Genomic DNA, 22,670 nt, shown 5'->3' with positions numbered 1-22,670 from the left:
TGGCCATCGCCGACAAGTACGCGCTGGCTGAGGAAGCCGGCAAGGCGCCGGCTGATATTTCACCGGCCCCAGCAAGACGGGACAACAACAAGCCGTCCGAGCACAAGCCGGCCGAGGGCGGCTCGCATGGCAGCCGGCGGGATAATTACCGCGGCAAGCGGCACAGCGACCAGCCGGACCGCCGGTACGGTTCCGCCCATGTGGCAGCCATGTCGGACCATGCGGCGCCAGGCGGCAGCCGGCGCCGAAGCAAGACCGGCGGTGAAAGCCGAAGTACACCTTCGAGCGGATGCTCGACTCGCCGTGCAAGTACCACAGCGGCAAGAACCCCTCCAACCACACCACCCGCGACTCGCCACTTCATGAAGCGGCCGACAAGCGGCGAACCCCTCCCGCCCCCACCGCCGCCTCCTCCGGCCGGCGGGCCGGGTGGCCAAGCCGGCGCGAGAAACGCCAACCTCGAGCACCACGAGGCTAACCAAGTGCAACATGGCCGCTACTTGGCCGAGGACGCCACCTACATCATCTTCACCTCCGAGCCCGAGGACAAGACGAGCCAGCAGAGCCGTTCCCTCGAGGTCAACGCGATCATCCCGCCGGTCCCCCAGTATCTAAACTGGTCCGAGCAGGCCATCACATTTGATCTCCGCGACACACCGGCTGTCCTACCGAAGTCGGGCAGCTACGCCATTGTCCTTGACCCCACACTACACCACGACAGAGATCTAGTAACACAGTCATGTGCTACTATAGCTTAGAAAAGGTGTTACTGACCCTCCTAGTAACACCTTTTTTATGTGTTCTTATATGTCGTGTTACTAGGTGTTGTCTTTGTAGCACATAAACAATTGTTCCTATAAGCACATAAAACTGTTACAAGCGTACCGTAGTAACACAAGCTATATGTGTTACCTTAAGTTCTAGTAACATCTTTTTATGACAGTAGTAACACCCTTAGTAACATGTTTTTCTTGCTGTAGTAACACAGTTGGTAACACATATTACCAACTACTGTAACACAATTATTCAAGATTGGGGCGAGCCTACAGGGCCCTAGTAACACAGTTCACTATTAATAGTAACATGTTTTTCTATATATTGTAACATAGCTATTCTTGTTTGTTCCATACTTAGTAACATGTTTATATAGTTGTAGTAACACCTCACGGTTAGTCAAAATGTTTAATATGCATTGGTTTTCCTTATATGGTGCTTGTTTAAAATTCCTTACTTTCGTATTTTATTGATAAATTATTTCGTTAAACTTGTATGTGAAAATGACAAGCATATACCACACTGTGTAATAACAAAAGGATCATACATACAATGAGCAACACGTGCATATGAAATGCATTATGGAGATAAAACCAACGTGTTTCATGTCACTTCATAGCATTCATAACAATGAACACATAGATGATACGTATTTAAGAAAAACTACTACATTTCTCAACATACTAAGCTAACCTATAATACATGAAATACTTAATATCATCGTGACTATGCAAAAACACCAATCATGGCTGCTCCAATCTGCCCTTCGATATTTCTTAGACCAATCCTACATATTTTCCATCTTCACTCCATCGTTAGACAAAGCATAAATATCAACTCTCAAGTCATCCACTGAACTTCTCAATCTGGAAAGAAAGTTACAGTTATATACGAAAATAAAAATATATCAAAATATTATAACAACAAAACTCTTGAAGGAACATACACATGCTGAAGGCCAAGCAATTGTTACTCCAGAGGAAAAAGCATCACCGATTGTCATACACTTCTCCCTTTCTCTTACCAAGCGCTCATCTTCTCCAATAGGTTCATCAATTTGCACATGTGTAAATTGTCGGCCCAGCTCAACACCACCAACCAATGTTTTTGAATTACTATCCAAAATAGTTGCATATGCCACGCGCCTTTTATTTGGATATATTGAAGATTTCAAAATTACTGCATTACGAATCTACGAGTAGGATCAAAGCCACCATTAATAAGAAAAAGACAAATAACCTGAGACATGGATGCAACATGAACATACTATTCATTTACCTCTTCCGAAGGACGACATCTCTTCTTTGAGGACATATGGCTTGGAGTCTTGTTTTGAGTCATTTGTTTGTGCGCTCTTCTCGAATTTTCATCCAGATTCTCACCGCTCTTTCTCATGTGCTAAGAAATAAAAAAAAAGGTTGTAATGTTCAGATTTAGGAAACTAAAGTTGACAATGCATTCTTTTAATTCCACAAACATTAGATATCATGATTTCTTAATAGATAACCAAGTAGATTTGTCAACGAATAATCTTTACCTCCCGTTCTTCAGGAAAAGGAGGTGTTGGTGATGATTGTCCTTGATATGAGAATTCATTGCTACCCTCGCAGTCATGATGATGCTTACATACAATGAGAAAGTTAATAAAATAAGCTGCTCACTAAGCATACTTTCTCAGGTCCACCATATATTGTAGTAATAAATGTACCTTTATTGTATCTTTTGGTCTGCTCACTAAGCGTACTTGCTCAGGTCCACTAGCATGAACTCTCTACAAAAGTGCAATATTAAGGAAGAGAATTCAAAAAGAAAACTAACACATGCCTGGTACATTAGCAAATACCTTTCTTCTATTTTGTGGTACTTCCAGCTGAAATTCATCATTGCCTTGGCGGAAATTGGCCTACAGAATCAAAAAGTAGTTTCAGTACATTATTTATGTGAATGTACAAAAATAAAATTAGCATTGCAATTTTTATAAGACCACATACTTCATCCTGGTTTCTAAATCCTTCAATAATTTGGTCTTGCTCTTCTATGCGTTGGCCCTGCTCTTCTATACGCCGCTTGAGCTTTGCTATTTCCTCCATAACATCACTCTCTCCGGCATGTGATGACCCGTTTGTTGTAGTCATATTGATGTTCTTGAGATAGCGTGGTAACCGACCATAAACTTGGTTAGGCACTGGAAGCAAACCCATGCCATGCACTTGTCCAGGCTTTTCTTCCCCCAAAATTGTATGTAATGCATCACCTTTCCATGCAACTTTTCCATGGTCACTTTGTGCTAGCTCTGGTTCGTTATGTATTAGCTTTTCCAAGTCAGCCAAGTCAGCCTGTAAAAGAAGAATAAGGCAAAGGCATACGCTACTTATTAGATTCAATGTTAACTTGATATTGTGCAATAATTTAACTTATATTAGCCTACCACATGTTTATTTCTTTCTTCATCTTTTTTTCTATGAGTCGCTAAATAAACCTTCGCTCTATGTGGTTGTTTCTTTTCAGGATCTTCTTGTCGCTGCAAAACAAGTAGAAAATATTAAAAGTGATGTGGAAAACTATTACACCATTAAAGATACAGAATATAAGCAGTTCATATTGATCAATTGAAAAGAATGGCTGAGATCTGACTTATGTTCAAATCTAACTAATATACATGGATACAAAAAGTTCTAAAGTCAATACAATTAGATTGATCACGGCTCAGAATATTTTCTTGAGTTTAGCAAAAATTGGCGGTAAAAGCCAGAAACGGCACTATCCAGTTTAACTTGTAAGTAGTGTGTCCCTTAGGCGTAATTGGCAAGGCATTGTCCCAGATGTATGACATGTAAAAAACAGATTACTCACAAGGTCCTCAGCCCAACGAGCATAACTCTTTGTACCAGCTGTATGAGATGTTTTCACAGATGCTCGGCTAATTTTGTTCTTCTCACTAACTGCCTGTTACGATAAAAACATTATGACAATGCAGTACTTAACAACACCACACAGTCCACTAAAAAATGATCGAAAGCTTACCCTTCCTTCTTTGGATTTCCAATAGTTGACAAGTTCACGCCATTGGTCGCTGTCCACATATTCTGGACAAAGCTTATACAGAGCTTTTCTTTTTTTCTTTGCATTAAAAAATTCTTTCTTAAGACCAGCCTTGAATTTTCTCCAATCTCGTCCGATAGTTTTTAATATCCACTTATCACATTTAGCAGGATACAAGAACTTTGTCTGAATTTTAAGAAATAATGAATAAATGTAATCAGCTAGGTCACCATTGTATTTATACTAGAGCACACGTAGGGAAGTAAAATAGTATGGTAGATAATATAACTCTATTTTTTCTTCTCGTGTTATATTGGAATACCTGTACACACTGAAGTATTGTGTCAGCCCCACCATCCTTCTTGACATTACGCCAATCCTTTTTGTCAAGTGGGCAATAGCCCCCAAGTCTAGCTATTGTGCCAAGAAACTTCCCTAGGACTCCACCTTCGTCCCCAATAGGCTGGCCAAGATTATTACATTTTACAACTATGCGTGCTCCATCTGGCATGTTCCAAACAGCTGGCAGGGAATGTGCTCCACGTTTGTCAACAGCTTTACCATCACCTGGCATTTTGGTTTACATTAGTATTAATTAAATTAAGGAAACAAATCACCCTAAGTACTTCGAAAGCATCAAACAAGTAAGAAAAGTTAGCCTACTAATGAATTGATCAAGAGCATGAATCTATGATGACAAATTCCATTCTCGGGTGTGCTTGTGTGTATTCAGATTAATTATAATATATACAAAGCTAGGCGGGTTAAATAAGTGGAAGCCAACTTAGATCGTTAATACTTTGTAGTTAGTATCATACCAGTCATATTATCGATTTTGTCATCTCGCTGATTAAGATGATCCTCGTTATCTTCCAATTCATGTGTCTCAGGCAGCTCACGTGATGACCGAGATTGCTCACTATTGGCGAAGTCTCCATTGGCGTACTGAGCACGGCTCTGAACCACATTCAATCTTTTTGATTTACGCACCATTGCTGCAATTAATTCATACAACATTTACCCGTTAATTGCAAGTATAGATACAAAAGTGATCTAGGCTAAACATGAAAATAGACTGCAAGCTAAACTCTACAGAAACAAAGTAGTAGTTGAGCTTAAGTTTGTAATTACTTTGTGACTTGCTCGTCCTAGTTTGTGTTGCTCCTTCAGGGAAGGCATCCTCCTCCTCAAAGCTTGTAATGGGTCCATCATCCTCACCCTGAGGTTCTGATGGAGCAACATCAATGTTGGCCCTCTCCTTATACACGTACAACTGTACCCTCTTCTCCTTATTGTGCTCAGTTATCATTTTCCGCACATGAGTGTCGTTATCGATGTGTACTAGATGGCCCTTGCCGCGAGGGTATTTCTTCCTGTAGTAGAGGTAATCAATCCCCGAGAAGCCAACACCTTCAATCAAGTTGACCAAGTCATAAAAGGAGATATTGGTCCTGTCCATTGATGCTTCAAGAACTTTACGATTTTTTTTCTCATCTTCATAGTACAAGTTAATGTTCCAAATTTCCATGGCCATCTACAGTAACATGGATGTAAGAAATATCAGAACCAAACAAATCTTAGAATGAATAGCACTAGTAGCTTCTGGAGAGAATCAAATCAAAGACATTTATGAAACCATGTACTGATTTTAGAATAGTTGCACAGTCATGATCATTGATAACACATTGGAAACGGAAATAACCGTGCAATCATAAAATAAGATATGCATGCTCATTTCTAAAAGAGAGTAAAAATAAAAAAAGAATAATAACGTGGCAGTGATAAAATAAAAACAAGAAACTAAGGGTGTTAAATTAGTTGATCTGGGGCGCCACTATATGTAAAAGAGAAAATCTTGTGTCATCTAGAGTTACACACAGTATCTTTTTAACCAAAGCGAAAGGGGGGGAGTCCCATATACAAATTAATTTATCATTCATAAAAAACCAGAAGGCTGGTGAGACTACAGCAAAAGAAATATACAAGGAAACTTAGGAGGACATCAACGATGCAATTAGCTGAGGAGACGGATCAAACGAGAAAAGAAGAGGCTATTTTGTCTGTCCATTGTGTAATACGTTTCTGAACAAGGGAGAAAAGAACAGGCATTCACATATATTATTGAGATTACGGAGTGCATTCTCCTGGGAATTGGGACCCTGAGGGGTTTGGGGGTCTTGAGATCTGGAGGCAAATCAGCAAAGGACACACTACCTCCGTATTTACCCACGAGATGTAGCCGTGAAGCTTTGTGCTCTTGCCGGCGGCGCGGTGAACCAGGCCGATGCAGATGCGATCCAATTGATTTGTGTGCTGAGTAATGGGGGCCGGGGGCTTAGGGGAAAGGCCAGGAGGTCAAGGATGACATCGCTGGAGATGTGGAGTGGAGGGCGGCGCGGTTATGTCAACTAGATTTAGATGTGCGCCTTGGCGCACCACCCCGTGAAATCCACATAGAATTACAGTAGTAACGATAAGAAATCAAGTAGGTAAATTTTAATACATTTTAAGTTTTTGCAAAATAAAGTCAATTTGATGAAATTATGATTTTTTGAACAAAGTCAGCCTCGAAAAGCCAGATTAAAAGCGGTGGGTACATAAATTACAATGATGCCCTTTAGCATGTTTTTCCCAGGAAAACCTAAAATTTGAAGTAAAGGCACCGAATATACAAAAAGCACCCTAGCAATAAAATAGGAAAAGCATCAAGTGCTCGGGCTCCATCTCCACCGTATGCCGGTGACCTCAAGATGCAAAGCACCGAGATCAGAGAGGAAGCAGCTCGGGGTGTTCTCCATTCCGACGAAGAATCTACCGCGTCGGCCATCTCTACAGCTCCGGGGACGAACCACTTGGAGGAGAAGCGAAGGCGAGCTCCAGCGCAGGGTTGATGAGGGCCTCCAAAGGAGGTTGAGCTCCTGGACGAGGGCCACCAACCGGCCATGGAAATCAGGGTCGAGGCAGAGTAGCCAAGATTGATCAGGGGTGAGGCAGAAGTATATAAGTGCAAGAAAATAGTCGCTTCAGCATTTATCTTTATTAAAAAGTTACAGAAAAATCTTAGATTTGAATAATAGGAGCACATACTGATACGTAATCTTGGATTTGAATAATAGGAGGTTTACAATTATATAACTCAGGCCTTTAGTTTGGGTTACTGTGAATATATCTTTGCTTGGCGCACATTTCTCGGCTTCCGCTATGATAAACAATTCAGCGGCTGCTATATTAATTGTGCACGGAAATCTATTTTGTGTAAGCTGTAAGTAAAAAATACACATAACCTAGTCATTCCAAAGGAAGTGCACAAACAATTGAGCAATAAGGTGTGGTTTGGCCTGGTATTAGGTGTATATCATTTTAATATGCAGTGGTGAATATTTATATTAAAAAGAACTAACTAATGATAAAAAGAAACAATAAGGGCTAATATTATTATTTATCCTATAATAAAGTGGTCTAGCCATAGTAATATTGGGTCTTCTTATCTGCTATAGCTATATCTGTTGATAGACCATATTGATTGGGCCGGGATGAGTAAGCGGTGTTAGTCTGTACGTTTGTCTCCTAATTGTTTTTTGTTTGTTTGGTCTTTATTCCCTCCTTCCGTTCAGCACAAGAGATGAAGAGAATCAGAAAGAAGCTAGCCGTAGAAAAAAAAAGAATTGCACAGCTCATCGGCAAATACTATGATGGGAATCCCCTTTTTCATTCGCTAACTGACAATGCTTCCCATCTCCTGGTGGCAAGTCTTTCGTCGTCTCTCCAGAACACGTGCCGTTGTGTTCCAGGCCTGGCCTCATCGCAAGATAGCAGAAAGGGGATCAGCATGCAGAGAGAAGCGAGGCCAGCCATGGAATTGCGCCAATGTGCGGCCTCATGAGGGAGCTCGGGGGAGGCAAGCTGCTCCAATGGGTTCACAGCGTTCCTCCCATAGAAAAGCTTCTGCACCATTGACGGCGTTGCAGGCCTGCTCCGCCTCTGCTGCGGTCATGCTATCGCATCACCCCTGCCAGCTGATGCAGGCTCCGGCGCTGTCCACGGCGGCGGCTAGTTCGTCTGGGGCCGGCAGTTCCACCCGGACCTCCTCCTCCGCGCTACCCTGCTCCCTTCCCATGCCTCCAAGAGGCTTCCGCTCTGCCTGCCAGCCGTCTCCGCCTCTTCTGAGCTCGTCGGGTGAGTGTTGATGATTCTCTGTACTCTGGAGATTAGACTCTTGTTGGTCGTTATGTTCAGCCTCGGTTGATTTCCCCTCTTAATCTTTGATTATCAGAAATGAAGATGCCAAAGTACCTGTTAGGAGACCATGTGCTATGGATTATGTAAATGTTCACGTTTTTTAGTGCATTATCACTCATACGCTGCCACCCTAGTATTCAGGCTTCTATGCACAAAGATTTTTTGCCAACTTTTTCCATTTTTATAGAATTTCAAGATTACAACGGATCTAGGAAAATATCGTGTATTTACAACTACAACGGAATAGTATATAAAGTCAACACCAATGATGAAATAGAATTTATGGCTACACAAACCGTTGAAGATAGTTCTAAACCTAGGCCAAAACGAACCGGAGGCCAGCATGTCCCAACGAAAGCTCGAGAAGCTGGTTCCACTGATGGGATGAATTATGGTGCTGATTGCCGAAGCCATACTCTGCAATATGGGATTGCCGAAGCCATACTCTGCAATATGGCATTTCGCATGGTATTACTTATGTGCTATCAAGTGATTAGCTGTGCAGAACACTCCGTTTTCAAACCACTAAAAATTCATTACAAAAGTATATTCCAATATTCAGTTTGCAGAAATTCTATGTTATTTTGTCCCAGCAGGGTACACATGAAGGAGAAGAGCTTGGAGGCTATGTTGGAGAATGGATGAACATGCCGATGTTACATCTGTCAAAATCATAGAGGATCAAGTTAATTCGGGAGCATTTCACATGCGTTCTGACTATGACTATTAACAGGTATGGTTTTCTGGGCAAAATTTACTAAGAGTGAGCTTCTTTTGCTTGTGCTAGCTAATATATCGGTATGCTTCAAATATTTTTTTTGAAGTATAGAGCTAATTTCCTTCCAAAGTAGGTAGTTTAATTTCAGTATATCGAAACCTTATTTTTTTTCTCATAAAAGTGAAGCCAAATAGTAAAGAGAAAACAAAAATCTAGTACAGGAAGATCGCCTCTCACTATTAAGTTAACTGGTCAATTAGAAATAACATAAAGATGTGTAAGATCAAGAGTGCCACTTAGTACATTGATTGCAACCACACAGTGACAAACTAACAACACTTAATCTAACATGATGTGGAAGTACATGGACTAATCCACAAACGTGTATCTATACTTGGTTGACTGTTCTAGGAAGGTATAACACTAAATATCAGCAGTCAACATCGAAGAACAATGAAGAGGATTTTGTGGACATATCCTTGCACTGGCAGACGGAAATCGTGGTTAAGAACCTTGGCCTCTTAGCATGGACAACATAAAGCCGTTCTCACAGTCGGCACATATAGCTACAAACAAATGGACTTGACGCTAAGAGAAATCCCTACAAAAAGAAAATACAGTTCATTGAGTGTACAATATATTTAGAAAGGTGCACAACACAAATAAGACTAAGAAATCTGCCTACATATATGAGATACAGAAACTTAACATGTCAGCTGGAGCACACAGATTGCATCAAATAAAAAGTTCTTTTTAGTTCTGAAACATCCTAAAAAGGGCAAAATTAAGGAGAGAAATTAGACACGTAAAAGTACAATACATGAGCAAGGAAAAATGCACCACAAATATACACACACAAATAAATACGGATGCACATGTATTCTAGAGATTATTAAGTACTTCTTGATATACTATATTTCTTGTTTCTATTGTAGTGTTGTTGCTTCCATTTTCATCAAGTGCACGTACCTTCAACCCTTTTTTCAAAGTCACTCTTGATATAGAAATATAAAGCTAGCCATGAGAAAGAGTAGTTTTTGGTAAATATATGTCCTTGGCTTTTATTAAATGTCATTGTATCTCCTGCAATGAATAACTTGGTGCACATAGATTCTTAAGGTAACCTATAACTTCGGAAAATGACCAGAGGATGCTTTCTTTGCTATCTGAAAAGGGACAATAACCCCACCTCTTCATGGGGAAGGTTTTCAAACTTTGTTATCGTCTAGCGCAGTTTTGGCGCCACCTCGTGCTCTCCCTAATGTGCACCGAGGAGGAGGCAGCAGGGGCAATCCATGAACCTCCTATTGAGCACCGTGAAGGAGCCACACAAGATGTTTTGCACAATAGAAAACCCTCAACCACAATTATTACAATTAATGATTGGATGGTATATAGTTCACCAAGAATTAGGAAATTAAGAGCAAGCCGTGATTACTTAACCTCATTGTAAGTGGAAGTGTAGCAGATTTTTGCGATGCTAGGCATGAACACCACACGAGAACAAACATGAGAAGAAACAAAGAAGATATATTTTAGTACTTCTTGGCTCAACATGCCCTACTTAATCAGTAGTAGAGCAAAGAATTAGAGGCCTGAATACTGATCAAAGATATACTCAGGTAAAAAATCCAATTTAGCAACGAAAACTAAACATGCAGTCACAACATTGCGTTACTGTGAATACTGATCAATAAGGCATGCCGCATCTAGTTTGTAGTCCTTCTAGGCATCTAGTAACTTATTGCGTTTAGCATTGTCCAAAAAGGGCGGAAACATATCTGAAGATCCACGTCAACATCTATATTTAAAAAATGCTAACAAAAGTAATACACTACTGAATTCGGTGGATAAAGCTAGCACAAATCAAAGCATTGACCTTACTCCTCTGAATATTGTTCATATATTAGTTGAGTTAAGGTTGTAGTTTCTGTTCAAAAGCTGCAAGATAAAAGGAACAACTCGCAGATTTTAAAAAAAAAAATCCTCTTGTGAGCTGGAAAGCAATTAGAAAGTAACTAATAATGACATTAGCAAGAGGTAACTATACTTAGCTTGAGATAGTAGCTTAGCAATTAGCAATCAACTCAGAGGGATCAAGAAATCCTTACACTACAGAATAGCATTACAAATCTGGAAGATACACGACTGCCATGATTGAATCAGTGAAGCTTTTCATGCAAATTGAGATCCAATAAAATGCTTCATCAGCTGCAAAAGAACCGATAGTTGCCTTCAGAATAAGCCAAGAATGAGCTGATTGGTCTGCATAAAGCCAGCAAGGTAGTGATGCTTCTTTAGCAAAGGGATCCCGGAGGGACTTGAATGCCAATCTGCATATTCGTAGTCCATTTGGAATGTTTAGTAACTGAATAAAGTAATTGATCCTTATATGACAGGAAACAATCATTTCATGAAACTGAAATACCATCTTTAGGCAAATACGATGGTATGTAAAACAATGAATTAAAATTAAATATGATTGAAATTATAAGTAGCAGGTATATAAGAATTATTACGTACGGTGAGAAAATTTAAAACCTGAGGGTTTGAGTTAGTTTGCGGTAAAGAAGGTTTCGAGTTACTTCTCTGCAAATCTTCACAAAATCCATTCTAAAATTATTTGAGAAACGCTCTAGACTACAGCTAGCCAAATAAAAATGAGATGAAGACACTCCACACCACATGGCAAACAATACCTCGCAGGATGGTTTACCAATTATTTTTTCCGAAGATAAAACATTCCGAGGTTTCGATTTAGTCATCCGCAAATGAATCATCACATGGATCATAATAGGCACTTGCTAGCAAGATATGAGCACCTTTTATTTATATGCTCTCTCCTAGTTTTCCGAGAACAAAATACAAAATAACAAAACATGCCATAGGTGAGGAGCAACTACAACCACAAGTTTCCAAGGTAGGAAAAACACTGCTTAAATAGCATACATGCCTCTGACCTGATATTTTTAGAAGCAATATTTGAAAATCTGTACGTGTTAATATCCTAATCTATACTCTCATACAAAACAGTATATAATGTAAATGATAGCACTGCAAAACCCCCTACAAAAATTAAACCCCCACCAGAACTAAAAATGATTGACCCATAGGTACTCTAAAAAAGTTTTATATTATAATTCAGAAAGAATATGCAGCAGATATCCTATAAAGTTTGCCCAACATCAGATTCATTTGTATACTCCTCATTTTAGATAGAATCCCTTCCATCTGCAGCGAGTGTGAGGTTCAAAATAGAAGGAGGCAGCAATAATCAAAGAATTAGTGCCTTTCAAAATAGGAGGCAACAATAATCAATCATGCCTTGCCTAATCCAGTTAACCTTTTGATCACACAACCTACAAAAACAACACAAAAACTGAGAAGCAGACCATGTACATGTAAATGATCGGGTAACAACAGTGGCAGATACCATCTGCATGGTGCCAACATAAGATAGAAAATGTTCATCCTTGAGCACCTGCAAATTATACTTTCCATGAAACCCATAGATTTCTTATAATTGGAAGCAAGCAAGTCAACAAAGCAAACTTGAAATCCATATAAAACCTGAAGGTAGTGGACTGTAATTTATAGCATAGTTCACTAATGAGCAGCTAGATCCCTGAATCATTAGGCCATGTTTCACACAAAAGCATAACATCAGTATTAAACGCAAAAGAAAGGATGGGGTTCATGACAGTGGGAATGTCTGAATATTTTAATTGTAGCTCCAGGCGCTACAATGCATATATGGCCTCTGAATCTGCAAGATGTGTGAAAATCATCACAAAAATGAAATTCCTGATACCACCATATTTCAGGATGCTCTCCGACAAATGCATTTTTGATACGCCCAACAGTTTCTTGATACTATGATCACACTTTTGTACTAACATTTTCAGTCTATAAAATGAAACTTCAAAGCTGCAATTATCACACGAACTACTGAGTCAATGTGGATCTCTTTTAGTTTTAGTCCGAACACCGCCGACAAACTTCAAAATTGTTTTGTTGCTAAAGCTCTAAAAGAAAACACGAACCCTCCAGTATCAGGTTTGGGGATACATCCTAGCAAGAAATTACCCACCTAGTTAAAATACAGACTTATGTATCATAAAATTCTGCTGTTTTGGGTTGTACATGGTTAAGTAGAATCTGATCCACCTAAAAATAGAACACATAACTCAGGTAAAGGACATTTTAGGGCTGAAACCATGTAAGACATGCATCTTAATAGGATCCACAATTACCATAGTAAAACAGAGCAAGAAAATTATTTCATCCTATATCGGGAGCACAAAGGAAGCATTAATTCAAGCACCATATCAAATAACAACCCCAAAGCAGAGGAAAACATGATGGCTTTCTTTGAAAATCATTTAGCCACGTTATACAATGTGTAAATGGTCGCCTATTCTAAGGGGTCGTGCGCCAAGGCGCACATCTAAATCTTTCTATCTTTCTTATCCATAGATTATTCTAGGAACAGGAATACAGAACTTTGCATGAACAGACAAAGAGAAGCAACATGACATACCTCATTTAAAACTCGGGTGAACATATATGGCCGAACACAATGCCACGTGAGGCGGTGCAGGGCCAAGGAAAGACTTAAATGCCATATAGAAAAGAGTACAAATTGTGTAAACAAAAGCACTTCTCACTAAAAACTACGCACAAACTAAATGTTGTAGCTCACTGTATAACAAAAAAAGTTATTGGAAAGAGGGACATGGGTCTACTTTGAGCCACTGGACAAAGTAGGCTAAAATGTAAATATATGTGGAACCAAAGTAACTACAAAGCAAGTTGAATTTTAGTCAGCCAAATTATATTCATAAATAGCCGCTCTATCTTTCTATGGTCATCTCCCTTGAGTTCACACACTAAATAAGAAATGAATGTGTTATTTTTGCAACTCACACGTATCATTTGCTGGCAAAATTGTAAAGCCAAATTTTCTAGGAACTAAGAACCTATTGAGGAACGGCTTATATTAACTAATTGCGGAGCTGCTTCTTACAACCAAACCAGACCATAGGTATGATAGTACATAAACACACCTGAACGACAACCTATCTTTTATCAAGCACTTGCTCATGACTGACTTCTTTTTTTCGAAAGACCAAAAACAAACTAACATGGGGAGGAACCCCTGTTATTAAGATAGGTGGTGAGTCTCTGAACCCTGGCTGCCTAGACATTTTGCTAGACAGGAAGCTATGTGTACAGAAAAATATACAGACTATGTAAAATATGACAGTACAAAAATAGCAATTTACAACAGAGTTACATGTATTTAGTGGACATCCCAGGTTGATGGCAGAACTACTCGGAGGATTGTAAACTCTATCTTTTCAATGAAATGACATTGCGTTTTCAAGAAAAAAAATAGCAATTTCACTCAGTGGCAAAAGCCACATGTTTTTCATTTTAGACATGTATAAAAGACATGTAAAATGGGGATTGGACTTACCCACATCCCAAGGCTGGAGGACTGGCCTGTCATGCCAGTGGAACGCATTGGTTTCATGCTCATGGTACGTACCACATTTTGACCCTGTGAAGCCTCCTGCTGTAGTTTTGGTTTCAGAGAGGAAATCGTCCATTACTTAATCGATCTCAGCTGAACTTAAGCTTATTTTCTCCACTGCAGCCGCATGGATTCTTCAACTGTTCGCCTGCGGTTGACGTGCTTCTGATGCTGCTGATGTGAAGGAAACTGACTCGCCTAAAGTCATCCAGAATGGCGTTGTTTCCAAACTCTGAGCTTGCAGCGCCACAAAAAGATAAACTACTGGAGTACTACTACGAATGTTGCTCCGAATAAAATTTGTTTTCTTATATGGTGTGTATGGTTTTCTGTAATATCTTTGTTGACTCCACGGATTAAACGTTGGGCCACTAGTAGCATGTTATGAAGGCTGGACTGGCATAATGCATGTATAAATAAAAGTCGTGTTAAACAAATACAGCCATGTCCCTTCTGGGGAATATTCTCGTGTCATTGATCATTCCCTAGACCGTCATAATGCCTGTAGCCATTTTTGTTAGCTCCACTGTCATGTTCACAATCGTTGAGTAACTACAAGGTTCAAAAATAAGAAGGGACCTCTGTAAATTCAAGGGTACAAAGGTCAAAGTACCTAAAAGCAAAAACGAAGGCAAAAAGTTCAATCGTAAGAACCGTTTTCACAATGGCATCCACAGAAATGCTGTAAGATACATGAAAGACCTGATCTTGTCTCCTGCCTAAGCAAGATATGCATCATCACAAACGGATGCTTAAAAATTAAAATAATTACAGGTGAATGCACAACTCACTAAACAATTAACATTGGAGAGCCAATGATACTCCATAGTAATGCAACAGGTTATGACGTATCTGATCTACGTTGCTACCATTATCAACAGCTTCTTTACGAAAACCAAACAAATACATCCCAAACAGCAACAAAGCTGAATACAAGAATGGCATGTCTACTTAATGACATATTATACAACACCCCAATGACCCAGCCTACTATCGGTGTCTGATGCCAACTTTGGTGGTAGTTATCCTCTGCAATTAAGAAATTGACCTTGCTGATAATGTACAACATTTTGCTCTTAATCTATTTAACTTGACCAAGATACTACTCCCTCCGTCCAAAATAGTATGTCAGAGATTTGTCCAAATTCGATGTATCTATATTACACTAAGAAGTGTCTAGATACACTTAAATTTAGGCATACTTGTGACATCCTTTTATGGACAGAGGTAGTATATACTATTCCTTTCAGTTCTATCTATCTAAGTCTCCTTGAGTAAAAAGATACCAAAGTCAAACCAAGTCAACATCAAAATGGTATGGTTTCATGTAGGTCCCAAGCAGGAACGTTGATCGCACCTATGTAGTCTGAGAACTTCGAACACCGAGCAACCAAGCTTACATCCCTAACCTTATACGAGCAACAATAATGCACTATGCAGTGGTATATGTAATAGCAAGCAATGCTGGATGCAGGAAAAACAAAAAATATACAATTGATTACAATATGCCTCCAAATGAAAACCATTTGGAAAAATGCACTAATATTTTCAGATTATCATGGAAATAGTTTAGATAGACAAAACAGCATCCCCGTGTGGTACAAGATAAGAAATGACATACCGCACATAGTTTAAGACCACATTCATAAAGAGCCTTCTTGTGACCACAGTCAGCAGCTAGTTGCAGCCACTTCTTAGCACGCACATGATCCTGCGTAAACCCTTCACCCAAGCAGTAACACAAGGAAACGTTATACATGGCTCGTACATTCCCTCCCTCTGCAGCTCGCAAGTACCATTTTGCCTGCATTTACAAGTTTCTTTCAGTTTGAATTTAAGGGCAAGTAAAACCTTATGTAACTGCTACAGAGAAGTTGATGAGGCTTCTGGTAATATGGTATCCACCAGTTAGCATTGATCCTGGTGATACAATCCTGACTACCTTAGTTGGGTAAACCAGTCAAGATTGAAAGGTCCTTTCTCTTAGCAAAGTTTTCAGCAACCAAAACAAGTTCAGTTTAAATTTAGCTTAAAAGCTTGAACACAACAAATCAGCCTCGAAATCGCTATGAGCTAAAATAAGAGCATATGGAGGTTGCCTGGTGAAAAAGTAGTTCAGAAAACATTTGCTACAGGCCTATTTCGTAAAAAATCAATATTACAACAACTATTTTGAATATGCATCTGGAGTAACTAACTATTTTGAGCTTTAAAAAATTAAAAAGCACAATGGTAACTGTGCACAGAGGCGGTATCTTACAGCTTCTCGTTGATTCCGCTTGATTCCTTTTCCATTCTGCAAGCAGAGGCCTAGGTTGTATTGGGCACGAACATTGCCTGCGGACGTAGCTGGATAAAACCATCTAACAGCTTCGTCGGCCTCGGGTGGATCAGCTGTATTGTAAAGAAATTTGACAGCCAGTCAATTCCAAAATTTCTAATGGCTAGAGACGAAGAGTTTGACTGCGTAACAAAACCTAGATGCCATTTCCACTACGAGCTAGGTACTGTATTTGTTACTCTTCAGAGTTTGAAATCGGACTGAAAGAACACCAAAGTTTACTGTAAAAAGACCCAGCAGAAGACCGACGCACGAGGCGGAGCAATCAATAAGTCCACTAAAATCAACACATCTGCTAGGACACTAGCCAAATTGGTCATAACCTTTTAGCTACCATCTGAAACAAGTAACCAAGAAAGGAAATTCCCGTAACCCCAAATCACTGATACCTTCGAGGTAAGAGACCCCGAGATTGCACATCCCGACAGGGTGCCCCAGCTCGGCCGCCCTGCGGTAGTACCCCATGGCCTCCTCTCGCTGCCCCTCCTCCCAGTACAGCAGCCCGGCGTCCACCATCGCCGTCGCGGGTCCGAGTCTGGCCGCCCGCTGGAACATCCCGAGCGCGCTCCGCCGCGCCAGGTCGCGCCCCTCGACCCCGCAGGGGGCGGGGACAGCGGGGCCGTGCTTGAGGCGGCGGCCGTGCGCGTGCAGCGCCGCCGCCTCGCGGAGCGGCTGCAGCGCGTCCCTCCAGGCCCGGCACACGCGGCTGGCGGCCGAGACGTCGGCGGCGCCGGACACGGAGAGCGCCCGGTGGAGGAGCTCCTGCGGGAGGTCGGCGAAGTCGGAGCCGGAGCCGAGGGGGGCGGTCTTGGGCGGCGCGGGCGCCTCTCGCGAGGAAGAGGGAGAACGAAGATTGGGAGCTGGCGGCGGCGGCGGCGATGGGAGGGGCGCGAGGGGGAGAGGAGGTCGTGCGAGGCGGGTGAGAGCGGAGCGAACGGGCCGCGCGGGCTCGTCCCCTGACCCGTGGATAAAACGCGGGTTCGTGGAAGGGCCTCACGCCCTGGACGAAATCGACGGTGGAGATCGCGCCACGTCAGCTCGATCTGACGGCCGAAAATCCAAAGCGCTGTGAGACCCCCTATGGGGGGCATCATATACACCTTTAGATGGCGGCGAGGCCGAGGTGGGTATAAATCAGGGCATTTTGTTAAGATAATTGGAGGGAATATATTTTACATTACCGCGCGTCATTGGCAAATTTACATTAGCGCCAAATATTTTGCCCCGTGAAGGAGTCGGCGGGAAAATTTTACAGAGCCAATTTCTCGCCGCGCATAATTTTGTTTCCTTTTAGGTTTTTAGGTTAAGAAGGAAATTTCCAACTATTAGATAGATTATATTTACCTCCATTTTAAAATATAAGTTTATTTAAAAGATAAGAGCATCTCTAGCGAGTTCGGTCTCCCGAAAAACTAGTTTCCGAGCGAATTTGGAGGTGGCGTAGCACGGAACCCGTAAATCGGAACTCGAAAAACTTGAAATTGAAATTCGCGGGAGTATTGTTCATCGCAATACAAGTTCGACGATGGAATTCATATTCATACATACATAATTTACACGCGACTCGGGGTACGTACGGGGCGGGGCGGCGAGCGACGACGGCGAGGCGGAGAACGGCGGAGGAGGACGCGGCCTACTCGGAGTCGAGGTCCAGGATCTCCTGCTTGACACGGCGGACGCGAGCCTCCCTCTGCGACGCCTCGTGCAGGCGCACCTGCCGAACGGCCTGCTGGATTTGACATCGCATCCTCCTCGTCGTTGAGGACGTAGTTGCCGCTATGGAATACTCTGCGCGGCGCCTCCTCCTCCTCCTCCTCATTGTTGTCGTCGATGGGCGGCAACAGACAACGCCACGATCCTCCGGAGGAAGAGCCCTCGATGTTATTGGCGTAGCGGGCGAGCTTCCCTAGAGGCGTGAGCCGCAGTTGGTCCACCGCCGGGCGTTGCGCTTCCACGCACTCTCGGAGCGGTTCCATTTTTCCACTCCACCTCCGAGCAAAAGGCGGGGGCGCGACGGCGAGCTTCAGGGTCTGATTTGCGCGGCTTTCGGTCCGAACACGTAAATCTGCTGGAAAAATTTAATTCGACATTTACGACCTCTGTTAGAGTGGAGGAAGCACCACTCCCGCGCACCATCATACACTTATGCTCCCTATCACCGACACATCTCCGTCAATTCGCCTCTTTGCCCTTAGGATATTAAAATGGAATCCAAATGATAAGGGGTGGCCCGATCTTCTCAGTAAGCAACGTTGGTGATGATGATCACGAGATGAACACAGCGGATGAACACGACGATGTAGTGGATGATAACTTGTATGACGCAACGAGATCTCTCGATTGTTCCTGTCGCCAATGCAACAACTCTCAACTCTGCAAGATATTCGCAACTCCACACACTTGCACACGTAACCACCGACCACGAAGCGGTAAGTTGCAACCTCCCAATTCCCAATGGAACAGCAGGATCATCTTCAACTGGCAATGATGGAGGTAGTAGTGAGGTAGGGATGTCCTCATCACCAAATATAGGGTAATTTGTCAAATGTACTCCTTGTATGCAACCTTATAGTGAATAGCTCCTAATTATCCCAAAATAACATGAGGATATCCCCACCCTCCCATCCTCTCTCAAGGATCCACTCTTCACCCCCCCCCCCCCACTGTTGCTTCCCAGATCTACTAGTTTTTTGGCGTTTTTCCTCTGACTGGAGGCCGTCATGGTGATGGCGACGTCGCTGATGGAGGGATATGCTCAAGATCTCAATCTTAGCGGCGGAAAGACTGTGATGCAGTACTTCCTCATAATGATCACAAGGGGACCTGCGATAGTCGAAGCAGTCTTGCCCTACTCCTTATGGCTGAAGGGCGGCCCTCCTCTTAGAACCGAGGCGGGTTGGTTGTGTCTTTGTCATGTTCGTAGCGTCGACTCGATTTGTGGTCGATATCACCGGCGCTTCCTGGCAGAGATCGGTGACTTTTCGACACGTTGCGTTGATACTACCTACTTGTTCCGGCGGTGGCCCATCCAACGACGATGATTATTTTGTATACCTTGGGTTCATTTTTAAAACAAATAGACTTCAAACTGCAATACAAAGTTTTTTTAAACATAAAAAACTAACCTTTTTCTAGAAAAATAAGAATATTGTATCTTGTTGACATCGTAATACTCTCAGGGAAAATAACTAAAAAGTTGAGTACAAAGCCCCTTCGATAATCCAACAAGTTGACTTCAAGCAAGGAAGAAGGTCATAACCATGAAGGTATGTGCTACAGACCATGAAGGCTAGATGCAGAATACCTATAGTAGAATTATGTCCTTTTGCTTCCTTCCAACATTATACATGAGCCTTTTAGCACTCGTGCCATTTATAGTAGCGCTATATCCATCGTGTATCTTTTCTCTTTGATATAATTTATTTTCTTGAGTTTTCCACTATAATATGGTATGTGCATGATAGCTAAGCTGATCCGGGTTGTCACGTAACAATTATCGCTGCGAGCTCCATTTGTTCTGTTATTTCCTTCCCTTCGGTTTGTATTGTCTAGCTACAATGACTAGATACATAAGTCCCATTGGCTTGCAGATTGTTATGTTCGGGCTGCAAGGTAGCAGTAGTTGACATTCTTGTAGTCAACTGCACTGTGTGAATTCACTTGGTACAGGATTTAAATTGAAGCTAAAAGTTCTAATTCGTTTTCAATTCTTCTACACAGGTTGTGATGAAGAAGCAGAAACCTAATTCTAAGAAGAGGAAGCAAAAGGTCATTTCCCATTTCTTTGTCTTTTGCCTAATTATTGAGTTTCTTTCATAGTCTTTCAATTCTCTGAAGGAGGATGCGACTCTCTTTTCATCTCATTCTGGTGTGAGGCTATTATGTGTAATACACACTTTACTTTCTTCCCTTTTCAGATTTAGGAACATATTTATTTCAAAAATATTACAAGATTTGCATAGATGCACTTACCAGATATATTTGATGTATTTGCAAGTAGCAACAGGTATAACCTGGAGGAAAATGTTTTCCTGATTAGAGTTCAGTTTGAACAATATTTTTGCCTAGGTGTTCTACATTTTGTTGACTGTTTACTCTTGATTAGCAGCATGTAAACACTTGAAAGATGACCGTTTTTGCTGATGAGCATCATTAGCAGTATATAAAACACTTGAAAGATGCCTGCTTTTGGATTAGCTAACTAACTTTTCTTGCCACTTGTCATCACCCGTTCCATCCAAATGAATGTGAACGAATTTTTGTGCCTAATTTATAGTTTTTACCGTTTAAGTATGCATCAATCTTGGCAAGTTTTGAAGATCATTCATATTCTCTTTTTTGTTATTAGCTTTTTCTCAATCAAGGTGAAGAAGCAACCTCCATGTTAAGAAACAAGGATGTCAAGCTGACGCTGATCTTGAAGAAATAAGCAAAGTTGAAGCAATCATCAAAGCTCGTCATTACAATCTTGCCAAATTTTCAACCCCAAGTTTGATGTGTTGTTGTCCATACTTGAATTATTCATATTCCGGACACTAGAATCACGTATAGGTCACATGTTGACTAAGTACATTTATACCCTTTTATTTCATCTGATTTTTTGTTCAATACTTCTTAGTCCATGTACCATTTTTGTTCAATTGCACTCGAACCGGTTGAGCCATACAATTAAACCTGAGATTGGTTTAGGTAAACGGTGGTGTTGGTTCAGCGACGTGGGCTTATTTGGTTCAGGTGTAACTGGGCTGACCTTGATAAAAGTTTGGTTTAGTTTGGTTTCATGTACAAAAAAAGGTGTGTATAGTTAGGCTCTGATCTGAATAGGTTCGGCTCCAAACAAGTCAGAACCATGGTTTACATCCGCTTTAAGAATCAGTTCCTAGGCATGCATCCAATCTCTGCATGTCTGTGCCACCGCTGTCGCCGCGCATGGCTCGCTGGCGCACCCTTGCGGCCACTGCTCGCGCTAGACTCTCTGACCGCGTGCACCGCTCGCTAGAATCATCGATCGACGCTACTCTTGCTAGGCTCGCCGAGCCCGCGCACGGCTCACCGACGCAGCTTGCGCCGCTGCTTGCGCTAGTCCCGCCAGCCCGGCCCCGCCTTTTTGACCATAGCCATCGCCAACATTTCTCCCTCTTATTTTTTATATATATGAAACACTCTTATTTAAGGAAAAGTAAATTAGTATCACAAATATTGTAGAAACTAAATCATGGCGATGTTTAGAAATTTGTTAGCTAGATAATCGTGTTGCTTATCTCACTTTCAAAATTGACCACATTGTTTTGAAGACGGGTAAAAACATTGGTTGAGACGCGAACCAAATACCAATATGTAGACAATGAAACTTCGTACGAATCTCTGGGCGGGCCAGCTAAAGCACACTAGTGTCAGAAGTCTTCGAACTATCCTAAAAAGGAGAAAGAACTAGCGATTCAGAAGTAATTATTTATAGGTCCGCTCGTGGGCCGTGTCTGGGTGAAACAATAAACATCTAGCTCCTTTTTGCATTGCTTTGCTAGTGTGCAAATGCTAATGGGCTAGATTTGGCCAAAATTCTAGGCGGGCCATGGCCCAATTAGTGCCCAATTAGGCCCCAACGTAGCTACGCTAGTCTATAGACAAATAAGATATCAACTACCATTGCTCTATTATATATTTGGTATAAAAGGAACACTACTACTAGTTTGTTGTTATTTTGGTTATAGCATGTAATTTTGCACCCAATGTGTTACAAACTTGTAACATTATATTCCTTCCGAGCTATGTGTTACAACCTAATAACACAATTTCGATCTTTGAAAATTATGTGTTACTACCTTGTAACACCTTCAATCATGTGTTACAACTTTGTAACACTCTTCGCTTCTCCCATAATTTGTGTTACAAATTCATGGTGGACACAATTGGTGTGTTACTGGGATTTTATGGAGTAACACAATTTTTCTTGTGTTACAGGTATGTGTTACCTAACCTCTGTCTTGTTGTAGTGGCCACCATCGGCACGACTCGGCGCG

The 22,670-nt window shown here is 41.5% G+C and overlaps 2 protein-coding genes and 2 long non-coding RNA genes across 4 annotated transcripts; 1 reads left to right on the top strand and 3 right to left on the bottom strand.

The window, feature by feature from the left end:
- Positions 1-2,126: 2,126 nt before the first annotated feature.
- On the bottom strand, positions 2,127-2,647 carry LOC124687614. Its single transcript, XR_006998255.1, has 4 exons — positions 2,618-2,647; positions 2,483-2,545; positions 2,312-2,395; positions 2,127-2,172 (listed from the first exon to the last, which is right to left on the bottom strand). It is a non-coding gene; the product is annotated as an uncharacterized LOC124687614 (long non-coding RNA).
- A 7-nt stretch (positions 2,648-2,654) lies between these two features.
- On the bottom strand, positions 2,655-5,350 carry LOC124690277. The gene is made up of 8 exons (XM_047223679.1): positions 4,948-5,350; positions 4,716-4,811; positions 4,139-4,383; positions 3,799-4,002; positions 3,628-3,720; positions 3,203-3,295; positions 2,759-3,110; positions 2,655-2,677 (listed from the first exon to the last, which is right to left on the bottom strand). Exons 1-8 carry the CDS (start codon positions 5,348-5,350, stop codon positions 2,655-2,657), a joined length of 1,509 nt encoding a protein of 502 aa, XP_047079635.1.
- Positions 5,351-13,728: 8,378 nt separating this feature from the next.
- Positions 13,729-14,783, top strand: LOC124692541. Its single transcript, XR_006999582.1, has 2 exons — positions 13,729-14,316; positions 14,433-14,783. It is a non-coding gene; the product is annotated as an uncharacterized LOC124692541 (long non-coding RNA).
- Positions 14,784-14,948: 165 nt separating this feature from the next.
- Positions 14,949-18,626, bottom strand: LOC124690276 (F-box protein At1g70590-like). The gene is made up of 5 exons (XM_047223678.1): positions 18,365-18,626; positions 17,040-17,606; positions 16,570-16,703; positions 15,931-16,113; positions 14,949-15,028 (listed from the first exon to the last, which is right to left on the bottom strand). Exons 1-5 carry the CDS (start codon positions 18,624-18,626, stop codon positions 14,969-14,971), a joined length of 1,206 nt encoding a protein of 401 aa, XP_047079634.1. The 3' UTR covers positions 14,949-14,968.
- Between the last annotated feature and the right edge of the window lie 4,044 nt (positions 18,627-22,670).

This window comes from Lolium rigidum, chromosome 2 (genome assembly GCF_022539505.1).
Source record: "Lolium rigidum isolate FL_2022 chromosome 2, APGP_CSIRO_Lrig_0.1, whole genome shotgun sequence".
NCBI classification, from domain to species: domain Eukaryota; kingdom Viridiplantae; phylum Streptophyta; class Magnoliopsida; order Poales; family Poaceae; genus Lolium; species Lolium rigidum.
Note: the sequence above shows the minus strand (reverse complement) of the source record. Positions and strands in the feature narration are given on the sequence as shown.